A 15,030-nucleotide genomic window follows, 5' to 3' on the forward strand; every position below is an offset into this window, starting at 1 on the left:
AAACACCCAGGTACCTCTGCTCCTACACCCCCTTTAGAATTTTAACAAGTATTTTATACTGTCTTTCAGTATTCTTCCTGCTAAAATACATTATCTCAAACTTCTCTGCATTGAATGTAATCAGGTAGAGCTAACATGGTTTTGTCAAAGGGAAATCAAGTTTAACAATTTATTGGAGCTCTTTCAAGCAGTAACTACTGCTGCAGATAATGAGGAGCCAGTGGATGTAATGTATTTAGATTTCCAGAAGACGTTTGATAAGATGCCTCATCAAAGCTTATTGCGGAAAATAAAAACTTATTGTACAGGGGATGGCATGTTGGCATGGTTAGAGGATTTACTTGCTAATAGGGAGCAGAGAGTAGGAATAAATGAATCTTTTTCAAGCTGGCAGGAAATCATAAATGGTGTGCCACAGGGGTGGGTGCTGGGGCTGGGGCTTTGACAATGTACAATTTATATGAATCATTTGGACGAAGCGCTTAAAGCTATTATAGCTAGATTTGCTGATGACATTACGATAGGTAGGAAAGTTTTCAAGAAAGATTAAGATAAAGTTCTTCAGACTAAGGAATCAAAGGGTATGGGAAGAAAGTAGAAACAGGGTATTGAGTTGGATAATCAGCCATCATCATATTAAATGGAGGACAGGCCCACAGGGTCTACTCCTATATTCTGTTTGTTTTAATTAAAATGAGTTGTGAGGAGGATATAAGGAGCCTACAAAGGAATATAGATAGTTAAGTCAGTGGGAAGTGATTTGGCAATGGACTGCAATATGGAAAAATGTAAAATTGTCCATTTTGGCAGGAAGAATAAAAGAGAAGCATCTTATCTAAATGATAAGAGGTTACAAAAGCTCTGGGGTACAGAGAAATCTGGGTAGCCTAGTATCTGAATCACAGAAGGTTTGGTATGCAGGTACAGCAAATAATCAGGCAAGCAAATAGAACGTTGAGGCTAATTGTGAGGGGATCTAATGCAAGAGTAGGGAGGTTACATTTTAGTTATCCAGGGCATGGGTGAGACCACATCTGGAGCACTGTGTACAGTACCTGCCACCATACTTACGGAGGGATATTAATGCACTGGAAACAGTTCAGAGAAGGTTTACTGAACCAATACCTGCAATGAGCAGAATCTCTGACCCCAGCCTTGTATTCTCTAGGGTTTAGAAGAGTCAGAGTGACTTAATTGAAACATATAAAAGTCTTCAGGGATTGATAGCAGCTGATGACAAACTATTTCTCTTGCCTGAGGAATGGAGCACGTGGTCACATTCACAGGATTAGGAATTGACCATTTAGGACTGAGATGAGGAGAAATGTATTCATTCGAAGGATTGTAAACCTTCAAAGCTGTGGGTACTCAGGTGCTGAATATTTACATAACAGTGGCTAATGGATTTTTGCATATTAAGGAAATTCAAGATATGGAGATAGTGTGGGAAGGGGATCAGAATAATAGAGCAGGCTCAGGCAGTCAAATGGCCTACTCCAGTTTCTATTTCTTACGTTCTTATAGGAAACATGGCTGCTAATTCACGCACAGAAAGCTCCAATAAATGGCAATTGCTATTGGCCAGATAATTAGATTCGATTCCCTACAGTGTGAAAACAGGCCCTTCAGCCCAACAAGTCCACACTGACCCTCCAAAGAGTAACCCACCCAGATCCATTTTCCAATGACTAATGTACAAGATAATACATGGCTTGGAAAGGGTGGACGCTAGGAAATTGTTTCCGTTAGGCGAGGAGACTAGGACTCGTGGACACTGCTTTAGAATTAGAGGGGGTAAATTCAGAACAGAAATGCGGAGACATTTCTTCAGCCAGAGAGTGGTGGGCCTGTGGGATTCATTGCCGGAGAGTGCAGTGGAGGCCAGTACGCTAAATGTCTTCAAGGCAGAGATTGATAAATTCTTGATGTCACAAGGAATTAAGGGCTAAGGGGAGAATGCGGGTAAGTGGAGTTGAAATGCCCATCAGCCATGATTGAATGGTGGAGTGGACTCGATGGGCTGAATGGCCTTACTTCCACTCCTATGTCTTATGGTACCCAGCACTATGGGCAGTTTGGCATGGCCAATTCACCTGAGCTGTACATCTTTGTGACTATGGAAGAAAACCAGAGCACCCAGAGGAAACCCATGCAGACACAGGGAGAACGTGCAAACTCCACACAGACAGTCACCTGAGGCTGGAATTGACCCTGGGTCCCTGGTGCTGTGCGGCAACAGTGCTAACTGCTTAACCATTGTGCAACCCCTGTTTTTGTAATGCAAAAGCAGGAACAAATATTGTCCAAGATAGTGGGGATAGTTCCCTTGATCTTTTTTAGAATAACGCATGGGATCTTTTATATCCACCAGGGAAGACACAGGGATGTTAGTTTAATGTCTCATCTGAAAACAGCATGTCTGACAATGTAGCACTCATTCACTGATCACTGGAATGTCAGCCAAGATTTTTATGCTCAAGTCCTGTAGTGGGACTTGAATTCATGACTTTACGTGAGATTGCAACTGACTAAGAACTTCTGACACCTACAGAGTCTTCATTAACAGCGGACATAACCAAGGCAGACTTAACTGCTAGGAGTTAGTGAGGCAAAAAGCATAAATGCATTTAAGGGGCAAATTAAAAAGTAAAGGGAGAGAGGAATAGAAAAGCATAAAATGAAGGTAGATGAAATAGAGTGGGAGCAGTGTGTGGAGTGTAAAATGGAATAGCCCAACTGAGCTCAAAGGTTTGATTTTCGGCTGTAAATTCTATGTAGGTATCTACACTCTTTTCAGATGATGTAGGAGTGATTTCTCACTTTAATCCCACTCCACTGCCCGGATCCTAAACCAGGACTGTTCTGACTATTTTCCTTTGAACAAATTTCAGATCGAAATCCATCTATCCTCAGCTGAATTAGGAATGTATCCAGTATCTTTTTGGGTGCTGTAGCTGAGATAGGAACACAGAAATAGATTGAATATTTTAAGATACTACTGTCTAGCTATACACACATACCTTTAATGCAAAGCAGGATGCAAAGAGATCTCTGACCAAAGCATCATATTCCTGTCTCACTTCTTTCCTGATCTCATCTTTCAGCTTCGCATTCTCTTCCTCCAGGTTGGCCAGCTTTGCCCGCAGAGCTGTGATCTCGATAATTATCTCATGACTGAGATCAGCTAACTGAGCAAAAAAAACCAGGATTAAAACCAACACAGGGATTTGGTAATTTCAGCAATTAGTCATTGGTAGTTACAAAGTGGTGTGCTCCTGAAAAATACACATGCAGACAGAACGTATGGGTTGCCCAATGTCCACAAACATGATCTCTTTGCGTTGCCATACCTTATCCATGACTAATTCTGCACAATATGAATTGGCTCCAACCAGTTTGGAGCTGGTTTTCTATAACACACGGTGACGGATTGTTTCCCCTTCACAAAAACGATACAATATCTGCATGTCGACAGGAATGCCCTGTCTGTGTATTTTTGACATTACTAGCTATTCACTTGTGTGCCACTCAAGCCATAGATGTTTACACTGGATCACTGTATCATGAGAAGCTGGATGTGCTGCCATTATCTGAGTCTGTAACTTATGAACTGAGCAACTTGCATAGTTTTAATGAGACTATGTGAACAAATAGATGGTGCTACCACAGAATTCCCTGTGGGCTGGGTTCTCGCTAACATTTTCATCACTTTCGATGATGAGAAACACATTTTGATGGAAAATAACACTTCTCCTCCTACTCCTTGCATATTTGTAATATATAGATGGTACATTTTAAATATTTCAATTTGCAGTTGCTTGTAAGAATTTTCTTTTTCCTACACACCTCTATGGTCTCCATCCCACACTGACATTCACCTTTGAAATGGAGTAGTCTAACAGGCTTGCTTCCTTCGTCGTGCAAGTTGAGAAATCTGCTATTGGGTTCTCTGACACCCTGCACCGCAAGCTCACCTTCACTGGTTAATTGATGCATTAATGATGCAGTAAGATTCCTATCAATCCATGACTATGAGATTGTCATCGTTAGCAACTTGGTAAATAGGACATGAGCCATTTTCACACCGTGCAAGCTTGATGCTGAAATAGGGCAAGTCAAAGTCATTAGGCAGGACATTAACTACCCTGACCACACAAACTCATGAATGGGACTAAGAACTCCACTTTCAATCCTGAGAAGTTCCCATACTATTTCAGAACACGCTGGGAGGATAAGGCGTCACAAAGGTTTGAGAAACAAGTAAAGCTGGCCATTTTACACTGCTACTATGCATGTGGAATCATAAGTGGTGCTCTTCAACAATAGGATGCTATTATTATACCAAAGAGACATCCTGCCTGCTGCACAAGTATAGAATGTGGAATATTAATATTAAATGCCAGGTATAAAGGCCCCTTGTTCCAGAGATCATCGGAAACAACATATCCCATTGGCTGTTTACAGCAGGTAGACTACTGGCTGGAGTGAACCAGCCCATTGCCTGTAAAACTCAGAACATAATGTGACTCTATGATTGGACTGCATTTTCTCAAAATCTTGAGCATGCCAACAATTAGACTAAGAACCAATATAAGATTATCAGTCAGGTTTGCAGTGTGTCATACTCATGCTTGCCACAAGTTAAATATACTTGACCAACAGGCCTCAGGTAGTAGATTCCATGCTCTGGGCTTCCAGAAAGCCAGCTGCTGCTCAGCTAAGGGCCTGGTATTGGGATGCCCAAAAGGAACCAACAAGGGATCCTCACTGCCTCTCTGCAATATATCTCCCAATCCAATTCTACGATTCCCCCAACTTTTATTTTATTTTCTCCAAGGCAATACCCATAACAACATTGTATCATTGTTTTAAAAGAGGACAAGGAATAAGCCACTAATTATAGGTCAGTCAGTCAGTGATACCGCGATGGTGGGAAAATAATCAGAATCAATTCTGATGGACAGGACAAACAGATTAATCAGGGATAGTCAGCATGGTTTAGTTCAGGAACGTTGTGACTTTGTGACTTAAGTGCATTATTTTAGAAGTATAAAGGAGGATTAATGAGGATAGTGCAGTGAATGTTGTCTACAAGGATGTTTGTACAGCATTTGATAAAGTCCCATGCGGCAGACGGGTTAGAAAAATGAAAGACCATGAGATACAGGGGAATGGGGCGAATTGGATCCAAAATTAGCTCAGTGACAGGAAGCAAAAGATAACAGATGATGGATGTTTTGGTGAATGGAAAGCAGCCTCCACCTGTGTTCCCAAGGGTTCACTGTGGGTCTTTTGTTGTACATATTAATGATTTGAATTAAATGTGGGAGGGCCTGACTGGGAAATTTGTAGATGACATAAAAGATTGACAGTGAAAAGGATAACTTTCAACTCCAGTATGATATGGAGGTGCCAGTGTTGGACTGGGGTGGACAAAGTCACAAATCATACAACGCCAGTTTCTTGTCCAACAGGGTCATTTGAAATTGCAAGCTTTCAGAACATAGCCCCTTCATCAGGTGAAGTGAGAGAGAAGCACACAGACACAGAATTTACAAGCAGAGAGGTCAAGGGCAGAGAGATCAAAAGATCATAGAAATGGTGTGAGTCACACGTTGAATAATAAAGTCTCTGCAGGTGATCAAGAGTGTCAGACGGTGTGAGTAAAATGTCAACAGCTGAATAACAAGTAAAGGGATAACCTATAATCTGATTAAATGAGGCAGAGAGATAATTACAAAAAATTAAAAATAAGGTGATGCTGGAGATAAACCACATGACTGAAATAACAGGATAGGTATAAGAATCACATGCTGGAGGTCTAACCAAAGTAATAAGTTATCCTAAATTGTACAAACTAATTAAGGTAGAGAGATCATAATGATTAATTAAGGTGATGGTGTCAAAACAGGACAGTAAGGATGATTTTACAGACACAGAACAGTGTGGTGGGATCACATATAGTGCATCATGAACCCAAGATCATGGCTGAGGCCATCTTCATGGGTACAGAACTTGGCTATCAGCTTCTGCTCAGCGATTCTGTGTTGTTGTGTATCTGAAGGCCACATTGGGGGATAAGTACCTGAGGATCGGAGGCTAAATGTCCTTGACCGCACACGTGTTCCCAACTGAGAGGGTACATTCTTATTTGGCGATTGTTGCGCAGTGTCCATTCATCCATTGTCTTAGGGCCTGCATGGTGTCAGCAATGTATCATACCTCCAGGCATCCTTGCCTGCAGCGTGTGAGATAGACAACATTGGCTGAGTCACATGAATATCTGCTGTGCACGTGGTGGGTAGTGTTCACCAGTGTGATGGTAGTATCCATGTCAATGATCTGCCATGTCTCGCAGAGGTTTCCATAGTACGGTTCTGTGGTGTTGTTGTCAATGTTGCCCTGCAGGAAGGGTAGTTTGCTGCGAATGATGGTCTGTTTAAGGATTGGCAGTTGTTTGAAAGTGAGAAGTGGAGCTGTAGGGAAGATCTTGGTGAGAAGTCTGTCATCATTGATGATGTGATGAAGATTGTGAAGAACATGCTGTAGTCCCTCAGCTCCGGAGAAGTACAGGATAATGAAGGGTACTCTACTGGTCATATCCTGTGTCTCTCTTCTGAGGAGGTCGTTGTGGTTTATCAATGTGGCATGTTGGGGCTGGCAACTGATAAGTTGAGCATCATGTCCCGTTCTTATGAGTGCATCCTTCAAACTCTTTAGTTGTTTGTTGCATTCTCCCTTATCTGAACAGATCCAGTGTATGTGCAGGGGTTGTCCATGTTAACATGTTTTGGGTAGAGGCTGTTCAGATAAAGGTCCTCCAATGTGGCCTTCAAGATACATAACAACGCAGCATTGCTGAGCAGAAACTGATAGCCACGTTCCATACCCAACCAGCCTCAACCATGATCTTGGGTTCATGTCCCACTACATGTGACCCCACCACACTTCTATATCTGTACAATCTTCCCTACTGTCCTGTTTTGACACTATCACCTTGATAAATTGTCAAGATCTCTGTACCATAATTAGTTTGTACAGTTTTGGATTACTTATTACTTTGGTGTGCAAATTTTATACCTATCTCGTTATTCCAGTCATTTGGCTTGTCTCCAGCACCATCTTATTTTTAATTTTTTGTAATTATCTCTCTGCCTCATTTAATCAGATTATAGGTTATCCCTTCACTTGTTATTCAGCTGTTGACACTTTACTCACACCGTCTGACACTCTTGATCACCTGCAGAGACTTTATTATTCAGCTTATTGACACTTCACTCACACTATTTCTATGATCTTTTGACCTGTCTGCCTATAAATTCCGTGTCTGTGTGCCCCTCTCTCTCTTCACTTGATGAAGGGGTTACGTTGCGAAAGCTTGTGATATCAAATAAACCTGTTGGACTATAACCTGGTGTCGTGTGACTTCTGGCTATCTCCAGAATGAGATAAATGTTTGTTTATGTGGGTCGAAAAGTGACAGATGGAATTCAATCGAAAAAAGTGTGCGGTAATAAATATAGAGAAGGCAAAAAAGCAAGGGCATACAGAAAACACGGGATGATGTTAGAGGGAAAGTGGATGTGCAAGAGTTTGGAATACAGGTCCACAGGTCCTTGAAGATGACAGGACATATTGGGGAGAGACATATTTGGAATGCTTGCCTTTTTTGGATGAGGTATAGAATCAAAACAGGGACATGAACATGCGAAGTAGGAACAGGGGTTTGCTATTCAGCCCTTGAACCTGCTCCACCATCGAATAAGATGGTGATTTTGTTTGTGTTTCCAGTTCTACATTCTTATTGACCCCAAATATCTTTGATCCCCCTGCCTAACAGGTAGGGTATTTGCCTCTGTCTAAACATAATTTAATGACCCCACTTCCACAATCTTCTGAGGCACAGAGTTCCAAAGTCACATACTTGAGAGAAAATAATTCTCCTCATCTCTTTCCTAAAAAGACAGATTTTGAAATATTATACAGTGTCCCCTCGCCCACTCCCAGGTCTGGACTGACCAACAAGAGGAACCATTCTTTCCAAGCCCTTCTTTTAAAAACTACTTAAGATTTTATCAAAGACATTCAAAACTCCAATGAAAACAAGCCCATCCTGTCCATCCTATCTCCAGGACACAATCTACTCGTTCATGGTGTCATTCGGTATATCTCTGCTCAACTGCCTCCAACACATCCACAACCTTCCTTAAACAAAAAGTGTTTCAGATTCAGTTTCACAAATGCCCTGCATAACGTCCTGAATTTTATGTTCAATTCCTCTTGTAATACAGACAGAAACATCGAAATAGGGACAGGAGTAGGCTATTCAGCCCTTCAAGCCTGCTCTGCTATTCAGTATGATCATGGCTAATCGTCCAACTCAATCCTGCTTTCTCCTCAAACCTTTTGATTCCTTTAGCCATAAGAACTATATCTAACGCCTTCTTCAAAACATTCAGTGTTCTGGGGCCTCAACTACTTTCTGTAGCAGAGAATTCCACAGGTTTACCAATCTCTAAAAGATAGCATCCCATTGGCCTTCTTCATTACATGCTGTGCTTGCATACTACCTGTTTGTAACTCATTGAAGCGAATATCTAAATCCCACTGCGCCTTGAAATTCTGCAGTCATTCTCTGTTAAAATAATATGGATGCGATGCTGGAACTATATAGGACGCTGGCTAGCCCATAGCTGGAGTTCTGTGCACAGTTCTGGTCACCATATTACAGGAAGGATATAACTGCTCTGGAGATGGTACAGAGGACAGTTACAAGAACATTGCCAGGGCTTGAGAACTGCTGCTATGAGGCAAGTTTAGAGTGGCTGGGAGTTATTTTCCACAAAATTAACCAAATTTCTGAGAGGCCTAGATAGAGTGAGCAGGATGACTGTTTGTGTGGAGTTTTCACAAACTCCCTGTGCCTGTGTGGGTTTCCACCAAGTGCTCAGATTCCTCCCACAGTCCAAAGGTGTGCAGGTTTAGTGGTTAGTGTCCAGAGATGTGCAGGCTAGACAGATAAGAAGTGGTAAATGCCAGGTTACAGGATAAGGTATGGGACTGAGATGCTCTTTGGAGGGTTAGTGCAAACTCTATGGGCTGAATGGCCTCTATCCACACTGTTGGGATTCTGTAATTCTATGACTTGTTTCCTCCTTGTGAAGAAGAGGTGAATTAGCAGATGTCACAGATTTAAGTTGCTTTGTAGAAGGGTTAGAGGAGACATGAGGAAAGAATTTTCACCCAGGAGGTGGTGGATGCCTGGAATTCACCATCCAGTTTGATGGTGAGGACAGAAACCCCCAAATCATTTAGAAAGCCCCTGGATCTCCACCTGACGTGTTGTAACCTGCAGATCTATGCAGCAGGGACGGTGAAATGGGAGGCTATTTGTGTTTTTTCTCCCAATCTCTGGCCAGTGCAGACACAACAGCCTCTTCATCTGCTGTTGCTTGATTTCAGTGTGAAGAACAACACAATGGTTTTCTCTCTCCATTCACTGCAGTTCAGAGTTTGTGGCTGTTACAGTCTGCACTTGGTTCCTTTTTAAAGATTCGCCTCAAAAACCACATCCATATTTGTTATTGATTGTATTTTTCAATAATTTTATATGTTTGTAAAGTTAAAAAAAATTTGCAAACCAATATATTTACCAAAAAAAGCCCCACATCCACAGGGTAATGCTTCCCCAGCCTGTTTACAGCGAGACTGCTGACACCAATGGCTCCTCCACAGTTTCCCAGCCCCCACTGACAGTAGCTATACCACCTCCACTCACTCATTCCAGATCCATGGCACTGTCCACCCTCCACATTCCCAAAATTCCCCTGCCCCTGAGAGTGTCAGTGTAGGGAGTGGGGATGGAATGGGGGAAAGATGATTAATAATACAAGTAATAGAAAGTCATTCAAATCTTTAAAACACTTTTCTGTCAGACTTCAAGTGATGCGTCTCTAGATCATGATACCGAAGGGAGCAACGCAATTTCTGTTGGATCTCTCCTGTCAGTTGTTATTGTTGGGAAAGCAGGCTCCTGCTGCAGTCCACTGAATCATAGAATCCCCAGTGCTGAAAGAGACCATTTGGCCCATTGAGTCTGCACTGACCCACCAAAGACCATCCCACCCTTATCTCCATAACTCCACATGGGGGTTCTTAAAGCACAGCTAATTCACTCGACCTGCACATCTTTGGATTGGGGAGCAAACATACGCAGATTTGGGGAGAACGTACAAACTCCGCACAGACAGTCGCCTGAAGGTGGAATTGAACCTAGGACCCTGGTGCTATGAGACAGCAGTGCTAACCAATGAGCCACTGTGCTGCTCAAAATGGAAAGCAATGCCTCTAGTTTATCACTGATCCCAAGATGCAGGGCCCTTCCAAATTATTTGTGTTCATCCAAATATAACAGTACAGAACAGAGCCTTTGGCCTGCCAAGTCTATGCCGCCAAAGTTACACTAAATCTACACTAGTCCCACTTTCTAACACTAGGCCCATAGCCTTTAATGTTATGACAATGCATTGTATTATACTTTTCTTTGATTCTATTCTAAAAACCCAGGCATGAAGCAACTCCACTTGATTAAGGAGGCAAGTAATCTCTCTTGTAGTGGATTATTCCCCATTTAGCAAATACTCCAGTCTAGACTCTGAAATAACTACACAGAGGCCAGTATCCTGTCACCAAGTCACTCTTTATTTACACATGCACAGTACACTGGCGGGGGCTAGCTCGGAGTCAGTCCCTCAAGTGAGGTGATTCTGAATCTCCTGTTTATATCTGTCAGTCAGGCCTCCCAGGTTAACATCCCCAATCAAAGATCTCAGTCAATAAGATCCACCTGCTCCCAATCACTACATGCCTCCCCCACCCAAGTCGCGGGATGTAGACCTGGTCTTTCTCTTGTAGATTCTCTTGCGACCTTTTCACCCCAGGTCCAGTTCCTCTGACTCGGACTCAGACACGGGAAGGCACTGAGCCCATCAAAGGACCAGCATAGTTGACATGCAACTGAGTCCAGGGTTTACCTGGCCATTCCCACAAATGTGGAGCGGCCACCGGCGACGATTTCTGTCCTTGTTGGCACTCTGGGCACTCCCCCACCAATGCAGCTATGTTGGCATCCAACCTTGATCTCCAGACATAACATCTCGCTCACATCTTCATCTTGGAAACCCCTGGGCAACCTTGGTGGAGTTCAGCCAGTATCCTGTGGTGACCTTTACTCGGGACAATCCCCCCTTGCTCCCCATAGTGATATGCTGTCCTCTAACAGTGATCTGGTCTGTCCGAATCCAGAAAGGTTTCAATCCTGTTTGCGTTGGCCTCTGCTTCCCCCATTACACTGGCTGTTTTAGTTTTGCTCGGATAAGATCTTTTTGTGTCCACAGTTGGATATTGTCAGTGGTGACCAGAAGAGTGCCTGGAAAGTTCAAAACAAAAATGGACTCTTCTTGGGAGACACCTTCCTGGAAATCGGCCTCAGAATTTTCTTACTCAAGTTAGGCCTTGTAGGATTTCTATGCTGTGTTGAGTCTGCATACTAGCAGCAACTACAATGGCTTGCCAGCCCAGATCCTGAAGAACTGTTTAGCTACTTGGCCGAGGCTCAGCATTGTTGTGGGGTTCTGCGGTGGGTTGGCCTAGTGTCCCTCTGTTCAGGACATGCCTGCATGAGGCTCTTCAATTACCCACAATGATGTGGTGTTCCCCAAGCTAAGTTGGGCAGGTGAGGGTGCCCAGTTCCATCGGGATGCCCAGTAGTTCTCATGCTCCACTGGTCATGTTATCTAATGACAAGGCCAGCTGTAGTGTCTGTTTGAAGTGTTCAACTGGTGATGTTATTAATCCCACATACCAAATGGTCTCTCTGCATCTCACTCAGGGTTAACCCAAAATTAAACACCTCTGCCAATCATCCTGACCTCATCAAAAGACCCAATACGGATTCCCCTGCATCTCCAACTGCCAAATAAAACTGATGGCATCTCTGAATTCGAGGAGGTTTGGGGTCATAATATTCCTTAACCAACTCTGTCAACTCTTGGAAGATTTTAGTATTTCATGCCTTTTGGAAATTTAAGCCCCTTATAATTGAGAATGCTGCAGATCCATTAGCGGTTAGAAGGATTACTCATTGCTTTCCACCAATGGTCATTGCCTGGAGGAAAGAAATTACATTCTTTCCACATACTGGGCTCAGTCTTCAATGGCAGGATCAAACGAGTCAAAGTTCCCAAATAACGCATGATGCTAGAAATACTTATCCCACCTCAAAGACAACTGTTTGGGTACATCCTGTTTTCTCCTTCCATTACTGAAATAACTCCACACAGGCTGGTGTCCCATCACCAAGTCACCTTTCATTTAAATGTGCACAGTACACTAGCTGTGGCCAGCAGCTCAGAGTCAGTCCCTCAAGTTAGTAGATTCTAAATCCCATGTTCTTTTTTATTCATAGTTACACAAAATACAATACAACAGTAATAATACACAAGAGAAATAGGGACACAACCATAAGGTGCCCAAAATCTCACGAAACAAACACAACATAGAACACATGCAGAATTTTCACACAAGTCAATGTCCTCTTAAGGTAGCGCAATGAGAAAAGTTAAAAAAAAGAGTCTAGTTCAGCAGAGTTCACAGCAGGCTGAGCCCACAATATATAATTGCAAACACTTTACACATTGCCTGCCAAATCCTCACAGGCAGAGTCCGCGCCCGAAAGCACAGTCCACGCCCAAAGGCAGAGTCCACTCCAGCCTGCAGCAAATACTCGCCTCCCAGCACACACACAGGTGTTGCTTTTTGCAGAGGCCTGGTCCACCCTTACAGGCCCAGGCCTACTCACATAGGAACAGTTCATCTGGAAAGTTGCAGTTGGCTCACAGGGGCCATGCAAAAGGAAAGTGCAGATATTTAAAGCCAGAATGCAAAGGCTAAGCCCTGCCACAAAATCAGCACAGTCCTTTCTCAAAATAAGCCAAAAATAAAACAGTAGCACACACTGTAACAAAGACTGTAACCAGCCAGTGAAACAACAGTTCTATAATGAGAACTGAAATACACCTGGAACACACTGAATGTGAAGATCAGCCAGTTCAGGAATCAGGTTCCCCCAAAAACAAGGACCAACAGCAGTACACACTGGCTGCATGGCCAGTCAGCTCAATGTCAGCCCTCAGATCTCAGGAAATGCTAAATCCCCTGGCTATATCTTTTTAAGTTCTCCTCACAGGAGCACACTGGCTGTGAGGCTGACCAGCCAGCTCAGAGTCAGACCCTCAAGTGAATAGGTTCTAAACCCCTGTTTATTTTTTTTCCTGTTTACACCTTTTTAAAATTTTATTAAACAGTACAGTTTACAAATAAACAATTAACATTAACAGCTGTATATAGAGAAACAACAATTTACAGGGGATGGGGCGACAAAGCCAGGCCCCTAGCCTCACTGTTCAACCAGTTTTCAGGGAAAATGAGGATAAATCTCAAATCCCAAATCCCTTGTCAGCCAGGGCTCCATGATTGGCCCAGGTTAACAGCCCCAGTCAAGAATCTCAGTCAATAAGTTTCAACGGTTTTAATCACCCAAACCCATTCTGGATTCATAATAACTGGCTGCAATTAATATGCACTCACCATACTCAATGAACAATTCCAAGGTCAACTCAACCTGAACTTCCCACAGAAACTGCCTGACCTACTGCGTTTTTGCAGCAATTTGTGTTTCTAGTTTCAGAGTCCCAACATCCTCAGTATTTCGCGTCTGTACAATAGTAAAAGGAGGTTTATTTACCTGGCAGCTAAGTGTTGTGGATGGTGTTTGGGATTTCTGCATTCCCTTTATTTCCTGAAAATAAATCATAACAAAATAATGTACAGAACATTAACTTTCTAGGTATGATATTATAGATTCTGTGCAACAAAGAATTCTTTTACGCAAGAAATTCATAGTCTCTTTCGAAGAGAAAAACCTTTCCTTCCCATGTTCAACATATTAGAGAGCAGTATGTAGAACATTTGCCTCTTTCCAAGATGATTTCTGTGATTGGCAGATTCTCTTTAGCCCAGGAACAAACCACAAAATTCATCAATCAGCTTAACAACTGGGGCCCGAACACTGACATGGCTGAGACATACAATCAAGCTGCACTGATAAATAGGTAGACAGTCAGTCAGCAACTTTTTCTTTATTCACTCATGGGCTGTGAGCATCACTGGTTTGCTCAGCATTTATTGTCCATCCTTAGTTGCCCTTGGATTCAACTGAGTGTCTTGCTGGGACAGACCCAGAGGGCAGTTAAGAGTCAGCCAAACACATGTAGACCAATTTAGGAAAGGAAAGCAGTTTCCTACCCTAAAGGACATTAGTGAACCAGAATTTATTTTTACAACAATCAACAATGGGTTCATGGTCATCATTAAACTTTAATTCCAGATTGTTTTTATATATTTTTTTCATAGTAAGTTTAAAAAATGAAGAGAATAATGATAGAATAAAGGAATAAAGGCTGGATAGTGTTCATGATATCAATATGACCATGAAGTGGTCATTTTTAGTTCCTGTCAGTTTTAGTATGTGATTTAGGGATGTTTCCTTAACAGTCAACATTATAAGGTTCATCAATTAAATAACTGGTTTCCACTGGATCACTGCAGCCCAGGATTTCAAGTTGGAATCATATACCTAGATAAAACGTTGAATTGTGTTGTTTTAAAATCTTATCCCTTTCCATTCTATCTGAGATGACAAACTTCTCCATTCAGAAAGAATGTAAGTCTCTCCTTGACATTCAATGTAATGTGATGGTACTGTTATGGTCTGTTAATTTTTAGAAAGAAAAACTATTAAAGGCAACCACTTTTAGCGATAAAACATGTAATCTGATTGTAACTAGATACAAGAAACTAAAAACATGGCTACTGCAAGTCACGTGATTGTACAACAACAAGTTCTGTTGATCACAGCGACCTTGTGAGAAGAACCAGGGGCGGGAGATGAGCTGCCTTCAGGTGCCAATA

General features: G+C 42.4%; 1 protein-coding gene across 1 annotated transcript in view; it reads right to left on the reverse strand.

Annotated features, from left to right (window-relative positions):
- Window positions 1-15,030, reverse strand: part of LOC140458135 (coiled-coil domain-containing protein 162) — a 125,340-nt gene that overhangs the window by 24,924 nt on the left and 85,386 nt on the right. The window contains exons 25-26 of the mRNA XM_072552251.1: window positions 13,805-13,858; window positions 3,021-3,188 (exon numbers count right to left, since the gene is read on the reverse strand). Coding sequence (XP_072408352.1) covers window positions 3,021-3,188; window positions 13,805-13,858 — 222 coding nt within the window. The remainder of the gene's footprint in view (window positions 1-3,020; window positions 3,189-13,804; window positions 13,859-15,030) is intronic.

This window comes from Chiloscyllium punctatum, chromosome 3 (genome assembly GCF_047496795.1).
Source record: "Chiloscyllium punctatum isolate Juve2018m chromosome 3, sChiPun1.3, whole genome shotgun sequence".
Lineage (NCBI taxonomy): Eukaryota > Metazoa > Chordata > Chondrichthyes > Orectolobiformes > Hemiscylliidae > Chiloscyllium > Chiloscyllium punctatum.